The sequence below is a fragment of the Salvelinus alpinus genome, chromosome 32 (assembly GCF_045679555.1).
Source record: "Salvelinus alpinus chromosome 32, SLU_Salpinus.1, whole genome shotgun sequence".
Taxonomy (NCBI): Eukaryota; Metazoa; Chordata; class Actinopteri; order Salmoniformes; family Salmonidae; genus Salvelinus; species Salvelinus alpinus.
In genome coordinates, this window is record NC_092117.1 from 21,723,109 (window position 1) to 21,746,437 (window position 23,329).

Genomic DNA, 23,329 nt, shown 5'->3' on the forward strand with positions numbered 1-23,329 from the left:
CACTTCTCTCTATGTGTTATGGCAGAGGCGTGTTATTGGGCTGTTAAAAACTGATTACGCTTGCAAATTGTCCCATAGATTTTCAGAATTATTTGAGAACACAAACAGGAAACAACACGACTGTGAACATCATTATATCCACTGTGGACTACCTTCTCAGAGTACAGGTTAACAATTTGATCTACGAGACATTATCTGTATGATACATTTTGATTGATTTGGCCTGTAACCTGATTCAATATAATTTACAAGCCTTTTAAATATTTTGGTACTATCATGATTTGAATCTCCTTCCTACTAATATGTCTCCAGGAGTCGATAAGTGATTTCTACTGGTATTACTCTGGGAAGGATGTGATTGACGAACATGGCCAGCGTAACTTCTCCAAGGCCATCAATGTGGCCAAACAGGTCTTCAACTCTCTCACAGAGTACATCCAGGTTGGTTGAGCCCTAGGTGCTGATTCATCCCACTGGGCACACACTGTTGAATCAACATTGTTTCAACGTCCCTAGGTGCTGATTCATCCCACTGGGCACACACTGTTGAATCAACATTGTTTCAACGTCATTTCAAGGAAATTACGTTGAACCAATGTGGAATAGACGTTGAATTGACATCTATGCCCAGTGGGTGTCATTTTCTCCACTGAGAGGTTGACCCATTTCAAATGGTATTTCATGTATTTAACTATTGTGAATTATGTTATGTGTGTTTTTACAGTATGTGTGTTTGTCTCAGTTCTGGCTATTGACAGTTTACCCAGCTGGGAAGCTAACTGGCTCATTGTATTACTGTCCTCTCCAGGGGCCGTGTACTGGTAACCAGCAGAGTCTGGCCCACAGTCGTCTATGGGATGCAGTGGTGGGCTTTCTCCATGTCTTTGCTCACATGCAGATGAAGCTGTCTCAGGTCAGTGTGGTGTAGAACTCAAGAGGTGGAGGACCAGGGTCAATAAGACCCATGAATATTCCAGTCATGTAAAGAATGCATGTAGAGCTTAACAAGCTTTCCCTTTTTCCCAATGGGCCGTTTCATTGTTTAGGTTTTACACTTAATCAAACTAGTTGTTACATGTTTTGTTTTGGTGTTTTGTCATTTATAGGATTCCAGCCAAATTGAAATTCTGAAAGAATTGATGGATTTGCAAAAGGACATGGTTGTTATGTTGTTGTCCATGTTAGAAGGTAAGATTCAAACTAGTTGAGTTGTTTACATGGTGAATATATTTGTGAATTGCAATAGACAAAGCTAAACTTGTGAACTCATCTCACTTTCTTCTCTAGGTAATGTGGTAAATGGAACAATTGGCAAGCAGATGGTGGACATGTTGGTGGAATCATCTAGCAATGTTGAGATGATCCTAAAGTTCTTCGACATGTTCCTCAAACTCAAAGACCTGACATCCTCTGACGCATTCAAAGAGTATGATCACGACGGCAAAGGTCGCATCTCCAAAAAGGACTTCCAGAAGGCCATGGAGGCCTACAAGCGCTACTCTCAATCCGAGACCCAGTTCCTCCTCTCCTGCACGGAGACGGATGAAAGCGAGCTCCTGGATTATGAGGCCTTTGTGGATCGCTTCCACGAGCCAGCCAAAGACATTGGCTTCAACATTGCTGTTCTCCTAACCAACCTGTCCGAGCACATGCCTCACGATTCACGTCTTGGTACCTTTCTGCAGCTTGCAGAGTGTGTTCTGAGCTACTTCCAACCCTACCTGGGCCGTATTGAGATCCTTGGCAGTGGCAAGCGCATCGAGAGGGTCTACTTTGAGATCAGCGAGTCCAGCCGCACGCAGTGGGAGAAGCCTCAGGTCAAAGAGTCCAAGAGACAGTTCATATTTGACGTGGTCAATGAGGGCGACGGGAAAGAGAAGATGGAGATGTTTGTCAACTTCTGCGAAGACACCATCTTTGAGATGCAGCTGGCTGCCCAGATATCAGGGACAGACACTGGGGAGAGGACCGCAGGCAAAGAGGCTGAAGAAGAGGAAGAAAAAGACAGGGGGAAGAATGACGAGGAGGAGTTGGAAAGATCCAAAATGGGATTTTTCTCCATGTCCACAATATGGCTCATCGTCTTCGCTCTACCTTATGGCTTGATGATGCTGATGTCTATGCTCTCTGTGAAAAACCTGAAGAAGCATATTAAGAAGACAACTCTGAGGAATTTAGTCATGGTATTTGCTTCCTTCTTCCAGGCCATGATCATGGGTCTGGTTCACTTTGTCTGTTCTGTAGTTCGCTTCTTCTTATATGTACTGTACATTGTTTTTGTAAGTGGAGGACTCATAGAGGGGGCCAAGAAGATAAGGGTGTTCGACCTTTTTGGAGGCATCCTTGACCCCACACTCGATGAGGTCACAGGGGGGTCAGGGGGTTACAGGGAGAGGAGATACAGCACAAGGTCCTCCCGGGACGAGCTGAGGGGGCTGGGCCAGTCAACAGTTTCCTCCAGTGACACCAATGTCCTGTCAGACATTTTCGGTCTGCGAGTGAGGAGAGAAGGAGGTCAATACAGACTAATGACTCATGACTTAACAGCCAGTCTGACTGACCTGTTCAACACAGCCACTGGCCAACAATCCCCTGCTGAGCCCAATGGGAAACAACAGGTATTATTGCAGTATTTTTATGACTGTTGTCCTTCGTGAGCTAGATATGGCATGCTTGGTTTGTTGGTGCCGTAGAACCATACTGTATTTATTCCATAAAATCTTTCCCTTCAACATTTTGCTCAGTTTAGGTCGAAACCTGTTGACAGTTTGTCCAAACACTATTGTGTGTGATCGAGGTTAGTAATGTACTCTTGGGTCATGTTTAATGCATATCCTATTACTGGCTTCAGGTTGAGGGTGCCAGAGAAGAAGATGGTAAAGAAGGAGAAGAGAAAGAGTCTGAGTTGGAGAAAGCAGAGTGAGTATTTTTCAAATTCACCTTTAAAGACCTGATTACATTCTGACCGTAATCCTGACTCAGAATAACTACAGGCAAATTGAAACGAAGAAAATGACTGAATATTTTGTTGTGTTAGCGTAATTTGTTTCCATCACAGGATGGAAACAAATTAATATAATACAGTTTAGGTTGACTTTGAGCTGAAGTTTAAAACTGACTTTGCAGAAGGGAAGATTCTGAGAAGGAGGCGGCGAAGGCTAAACTGAGAGTTAGGATATGCTCCAGCAAACCTGAGGAGCCAGAGCCTCAGGAATCAGCCTTCTGGGAAATGATAACCACTCACCAGAAGAGACTGTTGGTTAGAAACTCTCTATCACACACACACACACACACACACACACACACACACACACACACACACACACACACACACACACACACACACACACACACACACACACACACACACACACACACACACACACACACACACACACACACACACACAAACAAGTATTTTCTCCCTCCTCTGAATTTGACCATATCTCATTTCTCAGAATTACTTTGCGAGGAATTTCTACAACATGCGGATGCTGGCTTTGTTTGTTGCCTTCTCTATCAACTTCATTCTCCTTTTCTACAAGGTGAGTTACTGTGTGACTGCCAGTGCAAATATTTAAATTGACATTTCCGGCTGGTCTGTGAAATTGAATGATTGTCTTACTGTCCTTAACTGTCTCATTGTTACTGTGTCCCAGGTGTCATCATCCTCTTCTGTAACTGAGGAAGAGGAGAAGGTGGCAGTGCTTTACGACAGCTCAGGGGACCTGGATGAAGAAGGCACCTTGGTCAATGACAACACCTCAGGCATTATGCAGTTTGTCCTGGAGGAGAGCACTGGTTACATGGAGCCCTCTCTCCGCTTCCTGTCCATCGCTCACACCCTCATCTCTTTCTGCTGTATCATTGGCTACTACTGCTTGAAGGTACGACAGCTCACAGGGAACAGACAGCCAATCAGTCCACTGTGACAGTGCATACCAATGAGTGTTGCGGCAATAGTCTTTAGTTTATAGTAGCTAGTAATTAGATCCATTGAGGGCTACACATCTTTGGTTTTCCACCACCAACTACACTCTTAGAAAAAAGGGGTCATAAAGGGTTCTTTGGCTGTCCCCATAAGAGAACACTTTTTGGTTGCAGGTAGACCCCTTTTGGGTTCCATGTAGAACCTTTTCTACAGAGGGTTCGACCTGGAATCCAAAAGGGTTTTCCTATGGGGAACGTTTTGGTTCCAGGTAGAAAAAAAGTTCAAGGGTCAGCCGTGGGGTCAGCCGGGGTACCCTTTAAGGTTCTAGATAGCATATTTTTTCTAAGAGTGTAAGGAGCAAATGTAGTGCATTTGAAATGCGAACTTTATAAGTAATAGTGTTTTTTCTACTTACTGCATCACTTTGTTGTTTGTGATTGGCTGCTACTGTAGGTCCCGCTGGTTATTTTTAAGCGGGAGAAAGACGTGGCGAGGAAGATGGAGTTTGACGGCCTCTATGTCACTGAGCAGCCACCTGATGAGGACATCAAAGGCCAATGGGACAGGCTTGTCATCACCACACAGTCAGTCCTCTCATAGGGCCTTTATAGCTGCTTAATAAACCCTGTCTATCGGCTACTTTGGTTGAACTACAACACTTTAAAGTCCTACATTCCTCTGATCTACAGTTCCGTGTAGTTCAGTGAGGAGCAGGCTGAATTCTGTAATGACATACAGAACCAGTGTGTCAGTGCATCACTGTGCATGCTCAGATCTCTCTCATAGACTCTCATAGACCGTTACAACTTTTATTGTGGAACTCTTTTTGATTTATTCTACAAAACAAGAAGTTGTGTTTTATGATGCTCGATTATGTTTTTTGTTTCAGATCATTTCCCAGTAATTACTGGGATAAATTTGTGAAAAGGAAGGTAGGTACAGTAGCCCTATTCACCTCACATGATTCTCTGTGTATAGTTGCGTCAGCGTCTACACATATATCACAGCACAGTAGTGTAATAAAAAGAGACTGGAGATCTATGAACCATGTAATGGCTTAAGCAATTATTCTCTCTCCATAGCATTGCCGTTAAAGTCAATCACCCTCAACCTTTCTCTTCAGGTGATGGACAAGTATGGGAAGTTTTATGGTTGTGACCGCATCAGTGAGCTGCTGGGGCTGGATAAGGCTGCTCTCGACTTCAGCTCCGAGGGACAGGAGAGGAGAAGGCCCAGGAGAGAGGGAGCCTGGACTGCTCTGTGAGTGGATATGTGTGATCCCTTAAATCCATGTACTGTTTACTGTACTATACTGTTCTGTACTGTACATACCTCCTGTGTGAGGCTAGAGTCTAGGTCTATCAGTCACTAACTTACATCGCTGAACTAAGTCGGCTGTAGCCACACCCTTCACTAGCCAGGAATAGATAGACGGGTTGGTTGTTTAGCATCAAAACCGACGCGTGCATAATTGTGGGGCAAAACAGACAGGGTTGGCTTAGATTGTTGACAACATGTAAACTATATTTCGTCTCCAATGTTTATTGAAAACATAAATTTGCACAATGAGCACTTGTTGTCTCTCAAATACATTGTTTCAGTTGTTGGTTAGCTAGCTAGCAAATGTTTTGCCGTATTAGCATAGATGTGATATGACTCAAAATATCTCCAAACAAGACATGGTATCAATAAGAAGATAAAACTATCTGAAACAAGCCACCTACGATTCCCCACATGGCAGCTTCTTGTCGTTGTTGCTAGCTATCTGACCGTTCAGAATCATAACACTACACGGACTTCTGCCTCAACAGTGCGCACCCATCATTTTCGTGACATTGCCAGCCAACCCATCTATAGAATCCCCACAAATGTTTGTCTCTAAATAGAATATGTCATTCAATGACAGTGTGAAAGGTACTTTACAAAGAAAACATGATCTTGTATTCAGCAGCACTTTGAGCACTATCGGCTAAAGCGACAGCACTGATGTCAGGCGTGGGTGTGTCTGTGTCTTACTTGAAGAAATGAGAATAAAACAGAATGTGCAGTACTTTACATTCTGAAGTGTCTTGACAGAAGGTGGCAGTAATGTGCAGTTTGAATCAGGTTGTATTGCAATAATCCAATGTGTTTTGTAAATGGTTATGACAAATTATAAAACGGGACGTGTGAGTCCTTTTGGTTACATATCTGAGTAATATGTGGTTATTCAAACTCAAGGAGTTCTATGTTCAGTACAATATACAGGTAACTGCCTAAATAAAGAAAACACTAACATAAAGGGCGTTGGGCCACCACGAGCCGCCAGAACAGCTTCAATGAACCTTGGCATATATTCTACAAGTGTCTAGAACTCTATTGGAGGTATGCGACACCATTATTTCACGAGAAATTCCATAATTTGGTGTTTTGTTGATGGTGATGAAGAACACTGTCTCAGGCGCCACTCCAGAATCTCCCATAAGTATTCAATTGGGTTGCGATCTAGTGACTGAGACATACACACACCCTTTAAACCCCTTATGCTCCTTTGAGACCCCTCTGATCTCTTCTAGCCATGGTAGCCAAAATAATGGGCAACTGGGTATTTTTATACATGACCCTAAGCATGATGGGATGTTAATTGCTTAATTAACTCAGGAACCACGTGTGTGGAAGCACCTGCTTTCAATATACTTTGTATCCCTCATTTACTCAAGTGTTGCTTTTATTATGGCAGTTACCCGCATGAAGAAAGCTAGTGTAAGGGTTTGTGCTCAGGCTGGAATGAAAGGCGGCCGTTGCGTGGGAGAGAAAATATGTGTAGAGTTAATAAAGTACTCACTCTCAAAACCATGAAAAGGAATAACCCAAGGAGGCCGATATGCTCCATTCCTTTTGAATTTTTATATAGCACCTTGCACTTTCACTTTTTGTATTCTTTTGAGCATGAATTAAATCAGTGATATTATTTTTGCATTTCGGCCTCCTTGGGTTATTCCTTTTCATGGTTTTGAGAGTGAGTACTTTTTTAACTCTACAGTTACCTGTATGACTCTCTTATTTGTATTGAGGGTGTCCCCTTAACTGAAGAGACCAGACAGGGATGTATCCATGCCTAAGAAGACTGACTAGATATGTCTGTTTCAGATTAAACTCAATTGATATCAAGTATCAGGTGTGGAAACTAGGAGTAGTGTTCACTGACAACGTAAGTAAAGCAGCCGTTTACTTTATCGTCCTACTGTGTTCTATATATGATGATGACTCATCCTTACATATGTGTTTTATAGTCATTGTTTTCCATAGATAATAATGTAGATCATATGATGATAGCTGCTATAGTGTCTGTGATGTACCCAAGCTGTCTTCCTGTCTTATCTCGTGTGTGTACACAGTCCTTCCTGTACCTGGCATGGTATATGACCATGTCTGTCCTGGGCCACTATAATAACTTCTTCTTCGCTGCTCACCTGTTGGATATTGCCATGGGCTTTAAGACACTTAGAACCATCCTGACCTCTGTTACCCACAATGGCAAACAGGTACAGTATAGACAACTATAAAACCCTGTTGCCATGTGGGGTGGGGGGGGGGCTTTAGAGAATATTACATTTCCATAATGCTGTATATGTTTGTCAGTTGGTCCTGACTTTAGGGCTGCTGGCAGTGGTGGTGTATCTCTACACCGTGGTGGCCTTCAACTTCTTCCGCAAGTTCTACAACAAGAGTGAAGATGGAGTAGCTCTGGACATGAAATGTGACGACATGCTCACTGTGAGTTCAGCACATGTAGTAGCACATGCATGCAGACACACTGACACATAGTCTAAACTAGCCACGGAGTCTGAGAAGCCAAAGAGAAGGATTTCTGACAGTGATGCCCATAGTTGAGGTGAACATAGCCTTTGCCTTAATGCCCCTCTATATCCACCCTAGATTGATGGACACTTGGATTAAGATAACCCTCTCCAGCCTGAGCTGGGCTCTTTGTCTCACTGGGAATGAATTCTCCACTTTAATATGGTCTTGTCTGTTTTATTCCAATATGGATTTCACTGTCACTCACTCAGGACAGACAGACTTGTTATGCTTTAGAAATGCATTGCATTACAATACAATACACCAGACTTGAAGGTTCACCGGTAATGTTAGTATGGCACGTAGATATGTACATGCATGCAATATCTCAGCAACAACATGTTTAGTTAAAGAATAAGATTGCTCAACTCGTTCATAATAAGAGTTGTGAATGCCCCATGGACTACCCCAGCAATGTTAAGTAGCAAAGTCAATTGGCTACTCCTCCTTGTTCTCCAGTGCTATATGTTCCACATGTATGTGGGCGTGAGAGCGGGGGGTGGCATCGGTGATGAGATTGAGGACCCGGCCGGGGACGAGTTTGAGGTGGTCAGGATCATCTTTGACATCACCTTCTTCTTCTTCGTCATCGTCATCCTCCTGGCCATCATTCAGGGTGAGACAGAATGTAGACGCTACACACACACACATTTTTCTCCATTGTTCACCAGTGAGTCAGATAGATTTGTCGGTCTTTATGAATATTTCATATGTGATTGAGAATAGAGCAATGCTAATGTATCGGTTTATCCCTCCAGTGTCTTAAAGTTCTCCTGTAACCTGTCAGTTAATCATGCACCAACACTCAAGTCTGTGTTTCCTGTAGGTTTGATAATTGATGCCTTTGGGGAGCTCCGTGACCAGCAGGAGCAGGTGAAAGAGGACATGGAGGTGAGAAGTTTCGTGCTTTCTTTAAAGCATTCACACACACCTATGTAATTATTTGAAGAACCTACCGCACCTGTAATTCTCTCTTTCAAACATTTCCTAAAACATTATCTGTAAAAGTGACTTATCAAAGGAAGTTATCCTTACCCTACCATAGCGCACTTTTGGGTGCAGTAACAATATTGGTTTTGCCATATGGACTATCTTGAGGTCAACTCTAATCAGTGTGTAAATTGATGAGACTGTGGCTCATGTTTTAAGCGGATTCAGAGAGTGTTGTCAGAGCGTGTTATTCAATCAGTAGTCTTAATGAGGATATACTTATCTCTAATGAGATGGAGATAATTAGACCATGTTTTGAAAAAAAGGTTGTAAATTGCATATGCAGATAACCTGGGCTGTGGTTTATCAGAAAATACATATTTGCATCCCTATACATCTTTAAATTGAAGTAGATGGGAACCTTTTAGAGACAACACTCAGATACATGTGCATGTGCACGTGCACACACCACTTTAAGGAATAATGTGTTCTGAAAGTCGGAGAGTGTATTTGCGGCATAATGAATTGATCTTGTGAAATGCAAATGAGGTCATTTCTTCATTTGATTACTAGGGCTGTCAAATTAAGAAAATAAATGTAGGCAAGTCCCGTGTGGCTCAGATGGTACAGCATGGCACTTGCAACACCAGAGTTGTGGGTTCGATTCCCATGGGGGACCAGTACAAACAAAAAAAATATGAAACTGTATCCACTCGCTACTATGTTGCTCTGGATAAGTGTGTCTCGTAAAATGTTAATTGTCAGATGGGCTGTGATTAATCGCGTTGTTGTGAAGCACACTTTAACCTCAATGTCAATTTGTTTTTACATCACATTGTAGATTTTAGGTATATACAGTGCCTTCGGAAAGTATTCAGACCCCTTGACTTTTTCCACATTTTGTTACGTTAGAGCCTTGTACTAAAATTGATTAAATCGTTTTTCCCCTCATCAATCTACACACAATACCCCATAATGATAAAGCAAAAACAGGTTTTTATACATTTTTGTATTCAGACCCTTGACTCAGTATTTTATTGAAGCACCTTTGGCAGCAATTACAGAATCGAGTCTTCTTGGGTATGATGCTACAAGCTTGGCACACCTATATTTGGGGAGTTTCTCCCATTCTTCTCTGCAGATCCTCTAAAGCTTTGTCAAGTTGGATGGGGAGTGTCGCTGCACAGCTATTTTCAGATCTCTCCAGAGATGTTCGAACGGGTTCAAGTCCGGGCTCTGGCTGGGCCACTCAAGGACATTGAGACTTGTTCCGAAGCCACTCCTGCGTCGTCTTGGCTGTGTGCATAGGGTCGTTGTCCTGTTGGAAGGTCCTGAACACTCTGGAGCAGGTTTTCATCAAGGATCTCTCTATACTTTGCTCTGTTCATCTCCCTCGATCCTGACTAGTCTCCCAGTCCTTGCCGCTGAAAAACATCCCCACAGCATGATGGTGCCACCACCATGCTTCACCGTAGGGATGGTGCCAGGTTTCCTCCAGACGCTACTCTTGGCATTCAGGCCAAAGAGTTCAATCTTGGTTTCATCAGAACAGAGAATCTTGTTTCTCATTGTCTGAGAGTCTTTAGGTGCCTTTTGGCAAACTCAAAACAGGCTGTCATGTGCCTTTTACTGAGGAGTGGCTTCCGTCTGGCCACTCTACCATAAAGGCCTGATTGGTGGAATGCTGCAGTGATGGTTGTCCTTCTCGAGGGTTCTCCCATCTCCACAGAAGGAATTCTAGAGCTCTGTCAGAGTGACACCTCCCTGACCAAGGCCCTTCTCACCCGATTGCTCAGTTTGGCCGGGTGGCCAGCTCTAGGAAGAGTCTTGGTGGTTCCAAACTTCTTCCATTTAAACTTCTTCGGGATCAGTGTCCCTTCCACGGGACGGTTGAGCTAATGTAGGCTAATGCGATTAGCATTAGGTTGTAAGTAACAAGAACATTTCCCAGGACATAGACATATCTGATATTTGCAGAAATCTTAAATTCTTGTTAATCTAACTGCACTGTCCAATTTACAGTAGCTATTACAGTGAAATAATACCATGCTAATGATTGAGGAGAGTGCACCATTTTGAACATGTAAAGTTATTAATAAACATATTAGGCACATTTGGGCAGTCTTGATAGAAAATGTTGAACAGAAATGCAACAGTTCATTGGATCAATCTAAAACTTTGCACATACAGTGATGCCATCTAGTGGCCAAAATCTAAATTGCACCTGTGCTGGAATAATACATTATGGCATTTCTCTTGCATTTCAAAGATGATGGTACGAAAAAAATACAAAACAACGGTTATTTTTTTCTTTGTATTATCTTTTACCAGATCTATTGTGTTATATTCTCATACATTCTTTTCACATTTCCACAAACTTCAAAGTGTTTCCTTTCAAAGGGTACCAAGAAAATACATATCCTTGCTTCAGGGCCTGAGCTACAGGCAGTTAGAATTGGGTATGTCATTTTAGGCGAAAATGTAAAAAATGGGGCGGATTCTTCTGGAAGGTTCTCCCATCTCCACAGTGGAACTCGGCGGGTTCTTGGCCCAGGCCCTTCTCCGCTGATTGCTCAGTTTGGCCGGGTGGCCAGTACTAGGAAGACTCTTGGTGGTTCTAAACTTCTTCCACATTCTCCATCATGCTCTGGACACTACGCTGACAGACACAGCAAACCTTCTTGCCACAGCTCGCATTGATGTGCCATCCTGGATGAGCTGCATTACCTGAGCCACTTGTGTGGGTTGTAGACTCCGTCTCATGCTACCACTAGAGTGAAAGCACCGCCAGCATTCAAAAGTGACCAAAACATCAGCCAGGAAGCATAGGAACTGAGAAGTGGTCTGTGGTCACCACCTGCAGAACCACTCCTTTATTGGGGGTGTCTTGCTAATTGCCTATAATTTCTACCTTTTGTCTATTCCATTTGCACAACAGCATGTGAAATTTATTGTCAATCAGTGTTGCTTCCTAAGTGGACAGTTTGATTTCACAGAAGTGTGATTGACTTGGAGTTACATTGTGTTGTTTAAGTGTTCCCTTTATTTTTTTGAGCAGTATATATACAGGTGTGTGCCTTTCCAAATCATGTCCAATCAATTGAATTTACCACAGGTGGACTCCAATCCAGTTGTATAAACATCTCAAGGATGATCAATGGAAAGAGGATGCGCCTGAGCTCAATTTCGAGTCTCATAGCAAAGGGTCTGAATACTTATTTATATAAGGTATTTCTGTTATGTATTTTTAATACATTTGCAAACATTTCTAAAAACCTGTTTTTGCTTTGTCGTTATGGGGTATTGTGTGTCGATTTAATTAGGATGTTTTTTGTATTTAATCCATTTTAGAATAAGGCTGTAATGTAACAAAATGTAGAAAAATACTCTGAAAACTTTCCAAAGGCACTGCAGATGATGTATTTTGGATGTATTCAGTGTATTTTCAATTCTTTCAAAAAATTGTGCACTAAAATTACAAGAAAGTTAACTCGAGTTAACTGATTAACAGCCCTAATGATTACCCAGTCTACAATGAATGACCTTTTACAATATTTCAAATTACTTCTAGAATACAGTACGCATGAAAACAACTAAAGCAGAGTTAGAATTAGGGGAATGCATTCACTATCTTTAACACAATAAGTACTTGTCGTGTTGGTTGTCTCTTTATGTTATTCACATGGAACAATATGCATGTGCTATAAATGTGTTATGTAAATGTGAGATACCTCTCTCTTCCTTCCCTGCAGACCAAGTGTTTCATCTGTGGAATCGGGAATGACTACTTGGACAATGTGCCCCATGGATTCGAAACACACACTCTGCAGGAACACAACCTGGCCAACTATCTGTGAGTTGATACCTGCGGTCTAGTTTCACTGATATGTAACACTTTACTTAAATAAACCTGCCATCTGTAGCCTCGTGTGCCTGACGTCTAGGCTTTGGACTAACATGCTCTCAACACTGACATCACACAATCACAGGAATGACATGCCTGTCATACGATGATTGCTGACATATCATACCTCTGCCTTACACGACTTGTTAAGCAGAACATTTTCTTATAGTCATTTAAAAAAAACTTTTGTGTGAAATGAGGTAATTGCTTGTCATGTACTTCCATCAGATATTTTTACAGGTGTAATGTAGTTTTGTAGGCAGTAATATGACCATGATTAGGTATAGCCATTTATAAGATCTGCTCTGTGATTAGTCAATGATTGAAGGAATCATTATCATGTCCACATTTGATTGCATCTCAATTCATGTGGAGCTTCACTTGTCCAACAGGAAATGTATATAGATGTCAATATATACTATTACATTAAATGTGGTGCTCAATGCTTAAATGGCCACTCTTAGCTCTCTTCAACAGTTTATTACTAATGTCAATATTAATGACCCGTTTCATTATTTAGGGTGTTTTATTTTAGCACTATTGGTTGATATGCATCTCTAATCATGTAAGCTGAGACTTATTATTTTATTATGAGTTGGAAATCACTGACATCGTTATAATTGGCGAGTCAATTATACCGGCCTCCCCATCAAAATTAGACGATACGTCCACAATAGTTTACTAAGGCCAGCTAACATTGCATGTGGTTATGTAACAGTCGTCACTGTGCTGCTTAGCAGTATTGCTTCCTTGCTCACAATATCCTTACCAGTACTTGTGCTCACGCTAGTAATGCACGGGTTGACTCCTAAAGTTAACGTCAATCCACAGAGGAAAAAAGGACAATGTCGGAGTTTCGTTCAATAGGAGAAAGCTGTGAAATGGAGAGTTGAAAATAAAGAGAAGGGAGGGCCAGAAAAGTAATGTTTGGGAAAGATTTTGTGAAGTGGTAAAAGAGGATGATACTGTGCAAATGAATGGTGCTGATGGGTAGCCTAACGGCCTTCACTAATGGCCTGGCAGTCCCTCTAATCACTCTAAACACTTCATGATTGCGAAGGATTTTTTTTATTTAATCCATTTTAGAATAAGGCTATAACGTAACAACTTGGAAAAAGTCAAGGGTTCGAATACTTTCCGAAGGCACTGTACACTCTTAGAAAAAAAGGTGCTATCTAGAACCTTGTCATGCCCTGACCTTAGAGATCCTTGTTATTCTCTATGTTTGGTTAGGTCAGGGTGTGATTTGGGTGGGCATTCTATGTTCTCTATTTCTTTGTGTTTGGCCGAGTATGGTTCCCAATCAGAGGCAGCTGTCTTTCATTGTCTCTGATTGGGGATCATACTTAGGCAGCCCTTTTTCCCTCCTTCAGTGTGGGATCTTGTCTTTGTTTGAGTGCATGTAGTTTGCACGACGAAGCTTTTCGTTCATTGTATTGTTTTTTTCCTTGGTGGAACATTTAAATAAAAGAATGTACGCCTACCACGCTGCACCTTGGTCTCCTTCCGACGACAAACGTTACAAATCTATAATGGTTATTTGGCTGTCCCTTTGAAAAACCCTTTTTGTTTCCAGGTAGAACCATTTTGGATTACATGTAAAACCATTTTAACAGATGGTTCTACATGGAACCCAAAATAGTTTTACCTACAATTAAAAAGGGTTCTACCTGGAACCAAAAGTGGTTCTCCTATTGGGATAGCCGAATAACCATTTTGGAACCTTTTTTTCAAAGAGTGTAGAGGTGCTATCTTTTTAAGCATCATAAAAGCTGATAATATTTCAACTCCATAAAATATGCATCCAAGCCAAACTGAAACCTAATCAGAAACATGTTAGGTTTTCCTAGCTTTTTATTTCGTTACATTTGGTCAAACTGATGTAATTTGGGAATTTTGTAAAGAAAAGTTATTGCATTTTCTCCACGGTCCCTAAATGTCTTTGCTCCTCAAAAAAAGCAGAGATGACAGAACTTTACCGTTGTCAATTAGATTTAAGCATTCATTCTATCATTTCTGACATTATTCTGGTGAGCAACAGTTTGTTTAGTGTTCTAGGACAACATATAATGACAGAAAGGAAGCTGCATCTATCTAATTATAGACAAATAGCCTACCAACATGTATAAACATGAACTAAATCAGACAAAAAAAATCCTGCACCCCCTGTCAATTCCCGCTGTCTCTGACTGAAGCCTACAAGGCATTTTTGTATATTAGCGGGTTAGGGTTGGGTGCGGGCTTCGGAGTTTCACTTTATCACATATAGTCGGGCGGATGGGTTATTAGCAATTGCAGGCGGTTGCAGGTGAACAAACAGCTGACCCGCGCACCACTAGCTCAAGCCTTCTGCCTCGCCAACACGTGACTGTGCTGCTTTAGAACGTACTAACTATTTGCCCACTAAAAATGATTAAATTCATTGGAGCCATTTCAAGCTGTGGGGTGAGTTTATCCGGTACGATCTGACTCCATTACACTTACTGTTATTGTGTACTGTAACTTTCAACATGTGTTTTGCTACGAATACCATACATTTTCAATAGAGTAGAATGAGATTCCATTTTTTTGTTGTGAAAGCCCTCAACCCTGTTTCCAAATCGACCATGTTCTACTGCCTGTATCAGTCACATGTTGGTAGGAGTTTCTCAATGTGTCTCTCAACCTGTTCTTTCCTGACAGATTCTTTGTGATGTACCTCATTAACAAAGATGAAACGGAACACACGGGCCAGGTAATACTGCTGATATCCACCTATTCTGTGCATCAAGTTACGTGAAAGATCATGATGTAGCCTAATATATGAATTCCTGTTGCCCTTGACACTGTTGACTTGTCCTTGACAGGAATCCTACGTATGGAAAATGTACCAGGAGCGATGCTGGGAATTCTTTCCTGTCGGTGACTGTTTCCGTAAACAGTATGAAGACCAGCTCTGCTGAAGGGATGAGGGATATCTGATGTGTGTCATGATAACATCATCATATAGGATGACACGGTGCCTTCAGAAAGTATTCACACCCCTTGACTTTTTCCACATTTTGTTGTCACAGCCCAAATGTTATATTGATTATTTTGTGTCACTGGCCTATACACACTACCCCATAATGTAGAAGTCTAATTATGTTTTCAACATTTTTACACATTAATTACAAATGAAAAGCTGAAATGTCTTGAGTCAGTAAGTATTCAACCCCTTTCTTAAGGCAAGCCTAAATAGGTTCAGGAGTGAAAATGTGCTTAACAAGTCACATAGAGCGAGTCCATGGAACTTATTATGTGCAACAATAGTGTTTAACATGATTTTTGAATGACTACCTCAGCTCTGTACCAAACACATACAATAATCTGTAAGGTCCCTCAGTCGAGCAGTGAATTTCAAGCACAGATTCAACCATAAAGACCAGGGAGGTTTTCCAATGCCTCGCAAAGAAGAGCACCTATTGCTAGATGGATAAAAATGCACTAAAAAGCAGACATTGAATATCCTTTTGAGCAGGGTGAAGTCATTATTACCGTTTGGATTGTGTATCAATACACTAACTCATTTGCCAGAGAGGAAGGAAACCGCTCAGGGATTTCACCATGAGGCCAATGGTGACTTTAAAACAGTTACAGAATTATGGCAAGAAAATGTACTTTATGTCCAGAAAACAAAGTGTTATGTTTGGGGCAAGTCCAACATAACACATCACTGAGTACCACTCTTTATATTTTCAAGCATGTTGGTGGCTGCATCATGTTATGGGTATCCAAGGACTATGGAGTTTTTTATGATACAAATAAATGGAATAGAGCTAAGCAAAGGCAAAATCCTAGGTTTTTGTCCTGTTATTTACCTAGTTACAGTTTTGACTTAAAAGATCTATGGCAAGACCTGAAAATGGTTGTCTAGCAATGATCAACAACCAATTTGACAGCTTGAGGAATTTAAAAAATAGTAAATGGCAAATATTGCACAATCCAGGTGTGGAAAGGTCTTAGAGGCTTACCCAGAAAGATTCACAGCTGTAATCGATGCCAAAGGTGACTCAGGAGTGTGAATTCTTATGTAAATTAGATATTTCTGTATGGATTTTTCAAAACATTTGCTAACATAAAAAAAAATACATGTTTTCACTTTGTCATTATGGATTATTGTGTGTACATGTGTGAGAAAAATATATTTAATCCATTTTGAATTCAGGCTGTAACACAACAAAATGTGGAATAAGTCAAGGGGTATGAATACTTTCTGAAAGCACTTTGGAATGAGGCTCAAACTCACCTTAAATATGGTATGCACTGAAGTCAACTACTGAATATTATCAACTGGGTGGTTCGAGCCCTGAATGCTGATTGGCTGACAGCCATGGTATATTTTTATTTAACCTTCATTTAACTAAGCAAGTCAGTTAAGAACAACTTCTTATTTACAATGACGGCCTACCAAAAGGCAAAAGGCCTCCTGTGAGGACAGTGGGCTGGGATTAAAAATAAAACAAATATAAGACAAAACACGCATCAAGACTAGAGAGACAACACTGCATAAAGAGAGACCTAAGACAACAACAGCATGGCAGCAATACATGACAACACAGCATGGAAGCAACACAACATGACAACAACATGGTACTGTAGCAACACAACATGGTAGCAGAAATGGTACAAACATTATTGGGCACAGACAACAGCACAAAGGGCAAGAAAGGTAGAGACAACAATACATCACGTGAAGCAGCCGCAACTGTCAGTAAGAGTGTCCGTGATTGAGTCTTTAAATGAAGAGATGGAGATAAAACTGTCCAGTTTGAGTGTTTGTTGCAGCTCGTTCCAGTCGCTAGCTGCAGCAAACTGAAAAGAGTAGCAACCCAGGGATGTGTGTGCTTTGGGGACCTTTAACAGAATGTGACTGGCAGAACAGGTGTTGTATGTGGAGGATGAGGGCTGCAGTAGGTATCTCAGATAGGGGGGAGTGAGGCCTAAGAGGGTTTTATAATAAGCATCAACCAGTGGGTCTTGCGACGGGTATACATAGATGACCAGTTCACAGAGGAGTATAGAGTGCAGTGATGTGTCCTATAGGAAACATTGGTGGAAAATCTGATGGCCGAATGGCCAAAAACATCTAGCCCTTCGAGAGCACCCTTACCTGCCGATCTATAAATTACGTCTCCGTAATCTAGCATGGGTAGGATGGTCATCTGAATCAGGGTTAGTTTGGCAGCTGGGGTGAATCAAATCAAAAAAGAGGAGCAATTACGATAGAGAAAACCAAGTCTAGATTTAACCTTACAGGGAACCCAAACTAGATGCGCGCCATAGTGCATAAATGTATTTTGTCCCCCCCCTACACCGAATGCGATCACGACACGCAGGTTAAAATATCACAACAAACTCTGAACCAATTACATTAATTTGGGGACAGGTCGAAAAGCATTAAACATTCATGGCAATTTAGCTAGCTAGCTTGCACTTGCTAGCTAATTTGTCCTATTTACTAGCTTGCTGTTGCTAGCTAATTTGTCCTGGGATATAAACATTGAGTTGTTATTTTACCTGAAATGCACAAGGTCCTCTACTCCGACAATTAATCCACACATAAAACGGTGAACTGAATCGTTTCTAGTCATTTCTCCTAGGCTTTTTCTTCTCTTGACTTTATATTGCGATTGGCAACTTTCATAAATTAGGTGCATTACCGCCACTGACCTCGTTCGTCTTTCAGTCACCCACGTGGGTATAACCAATCAGGTGATGGCACGTGGGTACATGCTTCTATAAGCCAATGAGGAGATGGGAGAGGCAGAACTTGCAGCGCGATCTGCGTCACAAATAGAACTGACTTCTATTTTAGCCCTTGGCAACGCAGACGCTCGTTGGCACGCGTGAGCAGTGTGGGTGCAATAATAGATTTCTACATTTATTTTGCAACGCGAGTGGTGTAGTCTTCCTGTTAGCCTGCAGCTTTGATATGTGCTGATATGATATATATCAGACAGTATACCACGGGTATGACCAAACATTTATATTTACTGCTCTAATTACATTGGTAACCAGTTTATAATAGCAATAAGGCACCTTGGGGGTTTGTGGTTTATGGCCAATATACCACGGCTATGGGCTATGTCCAGGCAACCCCGCGATGCGTCGTGCGTAAGAACAGCCCATAGCTGTGGTTTATTGGCCATATACCACACCCCCTCAGGCCTTATAGCTTAATGATCTATATATTTTTTGTCACACTGCATCTGTTAACAGTTTACCACTCATTTAGTAGATTTCCTATCTTCCTATGTATAATCCAGAGTGACGAATGTGGACTGTCAAATGGAGAAGGATGATATCCACGTTTATCCCTGGTCTGAAAGCATAATGTATGTGTTTTGTGTGGAGAGAATTAGTCACTTAAATACACCAGCTCTAGTTGTTGAGATGACTGCCCTTACAAAAAAAAAATGGAAAAAGATGTGGTTTTCGGGCACGTGTGTGAACACGTGTAAACAAATCATGGAAAAATGTTCACGTGATGAAAAAATATTTTTTAAATCTTCACATGAGTCAGACAAATAGGTTTTTTGAGTTCACATGTTATTTTTCATCACTCCCAGCTACATCTGGTTTCCCATCCAGGCACCAACCACGACCAACCTTGCTTAGCCTCAGTGGCAAACCATCAGTGGGATGCAGGGTGCTATGTTGCTGGAATGAATGTGCCAAAACCTACAACTGGAAAAAAGGCAGGAAAGGCAAAGGCCAGGGTAACATCCAAAGATAGGGAAAATTGCAGGAAAGAAGGACGTGTTTATTTTAAAATCGTGTTACCATAAAAACAATTTGACTGAAAAAATAAAAAAAATCATCCATTTAAAATGTATTTCTTCTCGCATTTCGAAATTATTTCCTTGCAATGATTTCATAAGTTTGACTTGATATTAACAGCACAAAAGTAACTCACTCACTAGAGGATTGCACCATATAATAACACTATTACTCTTATTAAAGGTGTTTAAAGCAGCAATCCTTAATTGAAACATTAACAAAGTTGACTCCCTGCCACAGTTGTGGTAAAAAGCTGAGGGACGGGGCTGGAGAAATGCAACCCCTCTGAAATCTATAGACGACACTATGGATTACATTTAACATTTTAGTTATTTAGCAGATGCTCTTATCCAGAGCGATTTACAGTTAGTGCAGTCATCTTAAGACAGCTAGGTGGGACAAACACACATCACAGTCATAGTAAGTACACTTTTCCTCAATAAAGTAGCTGTCAGCAAAGTCTGATAGCTACTAATGGTTGAGATAAGGAGGGGTATTATTTATGATACTCTTTGAAGAGGTAGGGTTTCAGGTGATTTCGGAAGAGGGATAGGGACTGCTGTCCTGAATAAGTTGCAGGGGTTTGATGGCACAAGCTGACTGTCCATGATATCAAAACTATAATTTTAACCATGTTTTGAGGCTATGCAGTAGTTGGTTACAAACATTGCAGGAAAACAAGGTCATATTTTGGGTATTGATGGGTTACAACAGCTGAACTAAGCTCATGAGGCATTTATACGTTATATTCTTTAAGAATCAATGGGTATATATAATTTATATGTCAAAAAATGGATGTAGCAACTAAGGATTGACCCTTTAACAGGCAGTTACCGTCATACAGTAGAACTATGTCGCCATTTGAACGTGATCCATTAACCTGCTCCCCAAAAACTGTTCTGCGAATGTCCCGCAAAATCCTTCCCTTGTTCCGCATTTGGGCATTTCAGATGTGATCACCCTAATTCCACCGGTGGAACATTGCTAGTGCAACATGTTAACACTATCTTTTCTCATGTGAGGAGAATATAACATTACTTAAACTCCACGTCAAATTCGATTTTCCCTTTCACATGTGGAATTGTAAATTCACATGTGAAAAACAATCACGTGAATGTTTTTCACATGTGAAACTGAATATCCGATTTTCACATGAAACCACAAATTTGAAACTTCAATTCACATGTGAGGTGACAACATGTTATCCTCCTTACATGTGAAAAGGTGGTGTTAACATGTGAACTCTAAATTAAATACATGTGAAAATATAGTTTCACGTGTAAAATTTAAAACAGCTATTTCACATATAAAACTGCAAATTTACATGTAATAAATGTCACATTAATTCAAGTGCATTAACTGTACATCAGTAGTTTTTCTTCCATTCATATTTTTATAAGCATTTTGGATGCTACTACTTGAGTATTACCAAGAAGAAGTAGCAAACAAAAGTTGTGTGAATATAAGTCTGGGAGCATGTCAAATCTTCAGTCAGTCTCCAATCTGTCCATTCAGAGCCATGTCTCTCTGGTATGCCTCTCTTACACAGAGATAAACACTTTAGCTCTCACATCTGTTCCTCTCACCCTTCTACTATCAGGCTGACTCTCCAGTCTGAACAACGTTCGGAGCGGTGCAGGGCCAAACCCTCACCATGACTGTGAAATGAATCGCCCATGCTTAACAGCATGATGGACCACTGCTTCAGAGGGCCCTAGCGCATTCTTAGAGGCTCTAAGCGCAACAAAATGATTACAGGACCGCGGTGAGGACAGTTAACCATTAAATGCTGTGTGTAGGAGATTGGCAGGAGTGAGACGGGGTCCTGCGTGCCACCTGCATATATCGTCCTCATTATGCTGAGGTCGATTAGCAAGCAGGGTATTACTGTGGCTTTGTTTTGATTTGTCTCATAAGACCTAGCAGGAAATTAGTGTTGCTTTGTTTTACTCCAGTTGATTGAACAAAGACAGGTTGAATACGTTCCCTGTTCATCATTGTGATCTCAATGAACTCGTTCAAGGGTCTTTTCATAAAATCATAAATGGAACTGGATTATGTTCATTGTAACAACAACAATAAAAACTCCATTGCTGGGTCCTTTGCACATAACGTGGCAATTGTTCCATTGGAAATGTGCTACTTGGGGAAAATGAATGTCTCTAACATATTGAACATAAAGGAGGCCACCCAGATTTACCTACAGTAAAACAGACTATCCCAGGGCATGGATGGTTGAGATTATCTATGGTTGTCACATCCTTCCTCCTCCAGAGCAAGGACATGAAACCCCTCTCTCATCGAAACCCTCTCCCCGTTGAAAGGTATCCCATTCCAAAATGAATGAAGAACAGATGCCCAACTTGCCTTGTGGTTCCCTCGATGAACAGAAGCTAGCTGTTGAACCAGCTGAGCAGCCTTCTAAACGATTGTTACAGGAACACAGTGTGCTGAACCTTAGACACTCGTCCTTAAACCAACCCAAATAAAACATGTTGTGTTTAGTGGCTACCGGCCACCGAGCCTTGATCAAAGGCACCCAGGACAAGATGGATGATAGGAAAGCAGACAGCAATGCTATTTCCACGTAGCAGAGCAGACGGCGCCGTTTCCCAACATCCTTAAACAGTAGTTGAGTCATGTTGAGGACAGCTGGTCCTGGCTCTGCAGTCTGCAGCACGTCTGTGCCTGGCTGCTGCGGTGGAGTATGGACTAGAGGGCCACGTGATCAGCCTCATTACTGGGGCTAACGGAGAAGTGTGGACAGCAGCACAGCCCGGGCTATCTGATAGCAACGCCGACCACAGCCCAGTTAGTAGAGAGCTGCAGCTATCTGTAGCAGCTGCCGACTACACAAGAATGGCTTTTGTACAGACATACTGTATATATTTTATTAGGCAGGCACATTATACCCCATACAAAGAAGAACACCATGCAAATACTGGAGAATAGAAATAGAGTTTACATAAGGTCTCATATCTCCTTGGTGAAATCCCCACTGGGTTTTCTGTCTGACATAAACCAATAATATAGAATATAGGGTGGCAGGTAGCCTAGCCGTTAAAGGTCGCTGGTTTGAATCCCTGCCGACTAAGTGAAAGGTGATTAACTCTAATTCTTTAAATTGCTTTGGATAATAAAACTGAAAGCACGAAACACCACATTTAACCATGGTAAGGTGACTGGGAATATACAAACAGTGTAGTTATTCCCTCCATTAGGCAATCAAACAGGCAAATGTCAGTACAGAGACAAAGTGGAGTCGCAATTCAACGGCTCAGACACGAGACGTATGTGGCAGGGACTACAGACAAACACGGATTACAAAGGGAAAAGCACTCATGTCGTCTTCTTCCCGGACAATCTAAAAACCTTCTTCGCCCGCTTTGAGGATAAGTGCCACCGACGGTGGGCCCGCTCCCAAGGACAGGGATCTCTTGTTCTCAGTGGCAGATGTAAGACATTTAAGCGTGTTAACCCTCGCAAGGCTGCCGGCCCAGACGGCATCCCTAGCCGCTTTTTTCAGAGCATGCGCAGACCAGCTGGTTGGAGTGTTTATGGTCATATTCAATCTCTCCCTATCCCAGTCTGCTGTCCCCACTTGCTTCAAGATGTCCACCATTGTTCCTGTTCCCAAGAAAGCAAAGGTAACTGAACTAAATGACTAAATGGCCCCGTAGCACTCACTTCTGTCATCATGAAGTGCTTTGAGAGGCTAGTTAAGGATCATATCACCTCTACCTTACCTAACACCCTAGACCCACTTCAATTTGCATACCGCCCCAATAGATAAACAAATGATGCAATCGCCATCGCACTGCACACTACCCTATCCCATATGGACAAGATCTGGACAAGATGAATACCTATGTAAGAATGCTGTTCATTGACTATACAGTAGCTCAGCCTTCAACACCATAGTA

The 23,329-nt window shown here is 41.6% G+C and overlaps 1 protein-coding gene across 2 annotated transcripts in view; it reads left to right on the forward strand.

Annotated features, from left to right (window-relative positions):
* The window catches only part of LOC139562390 (ryanodine receptor 2-like), an 82,070-nt gene extending 62,617 nt beyond the window's left edge, over nucleotides 1–19,453 (forward strand). For both annotated transcript variants that reach the window (XM_071380083.1, XM_071380082.1), the window contains 20 exons: nucleotides 79–167; nucleotides 313–441; nucleotides 809–913; nucleotides 1,107–1,188; nucleotides 1,288–2,618; nucleotides 2,852–2,919; nucleotides 3,127–3,259; nucleotides 3,459–3,545; nucleotides 3,660–3,887; nucleotides 4,385–4,515; nucleotides 4,821–4,863; nucleotides 5,055–5,191; nucleotides 7,061–7,121; nucleotides 7,309–7,455; nucleotides 7,553–7,687; nucleotides 8,231–8,387; nucleotides 8,598–8,662; nucleotides 12,454–12,554; nucleotides 15,288–15,339; nucleotides 15,452–19,453. In XM_071380083.1, the coding sequence (XP_071236184.1) occupies nucleotides 79–167; nucleotides 313–441; nucleotides 809–913; nucleotides 1,107–1,188; nucleotides 1,288–2,618; nucleotides 2,852–2,919; nucleotides 3,127–3,259; nucleotides 3,459–3,545; nucleotides 3,660–3,887; nucleotides 4,385–4,515; nucleotides 4,821–4,863; nucleotides 5,055–5,191; nucleotides 7,061–7,121; nucleotides 7,309–7,455; nucleotides 7,553–7,687; nucleotides 8,231–8,387; nucleotides 8,598–8,662; nucleotides 12,454–12,554; nucleotides 15,288–15,339; nucleotides 15,452–15,547 (3,377 nt within the window). In that variant the 3' untranslated portion in view covers nucleotides 15,548–19,453. The remainder of the gene's footprint in view (nucleotides 1–78; nucleotides 168–312; nucleotides 442–808; nucleotides 914–1,106; nucleotides 1,189–1,287; nucleotides 2,619–2,851; nucleotides 2,920–3,126; nucleotides 3,260–3,458; nucleotides 3,546–3,659; nucleotides 3,888–4,384; nucleotides 4,516–4,820; nucleotides 4,864–5,054; nucleotides 5,192–7,060; nucleotides 7,122–7,308; nucleotides 7,456–7,552; nucleotides 7,688–8,230; nucleotides 8,388–8,597; nucleotides 8,663–12,453; nucleotides 12,555–15,287; nucleotides 15,340–15,451) is intronic.
* The last annotated feature ends 3,876 nt before the right edge of the window (nucleotides 19,454–23,329 follow it).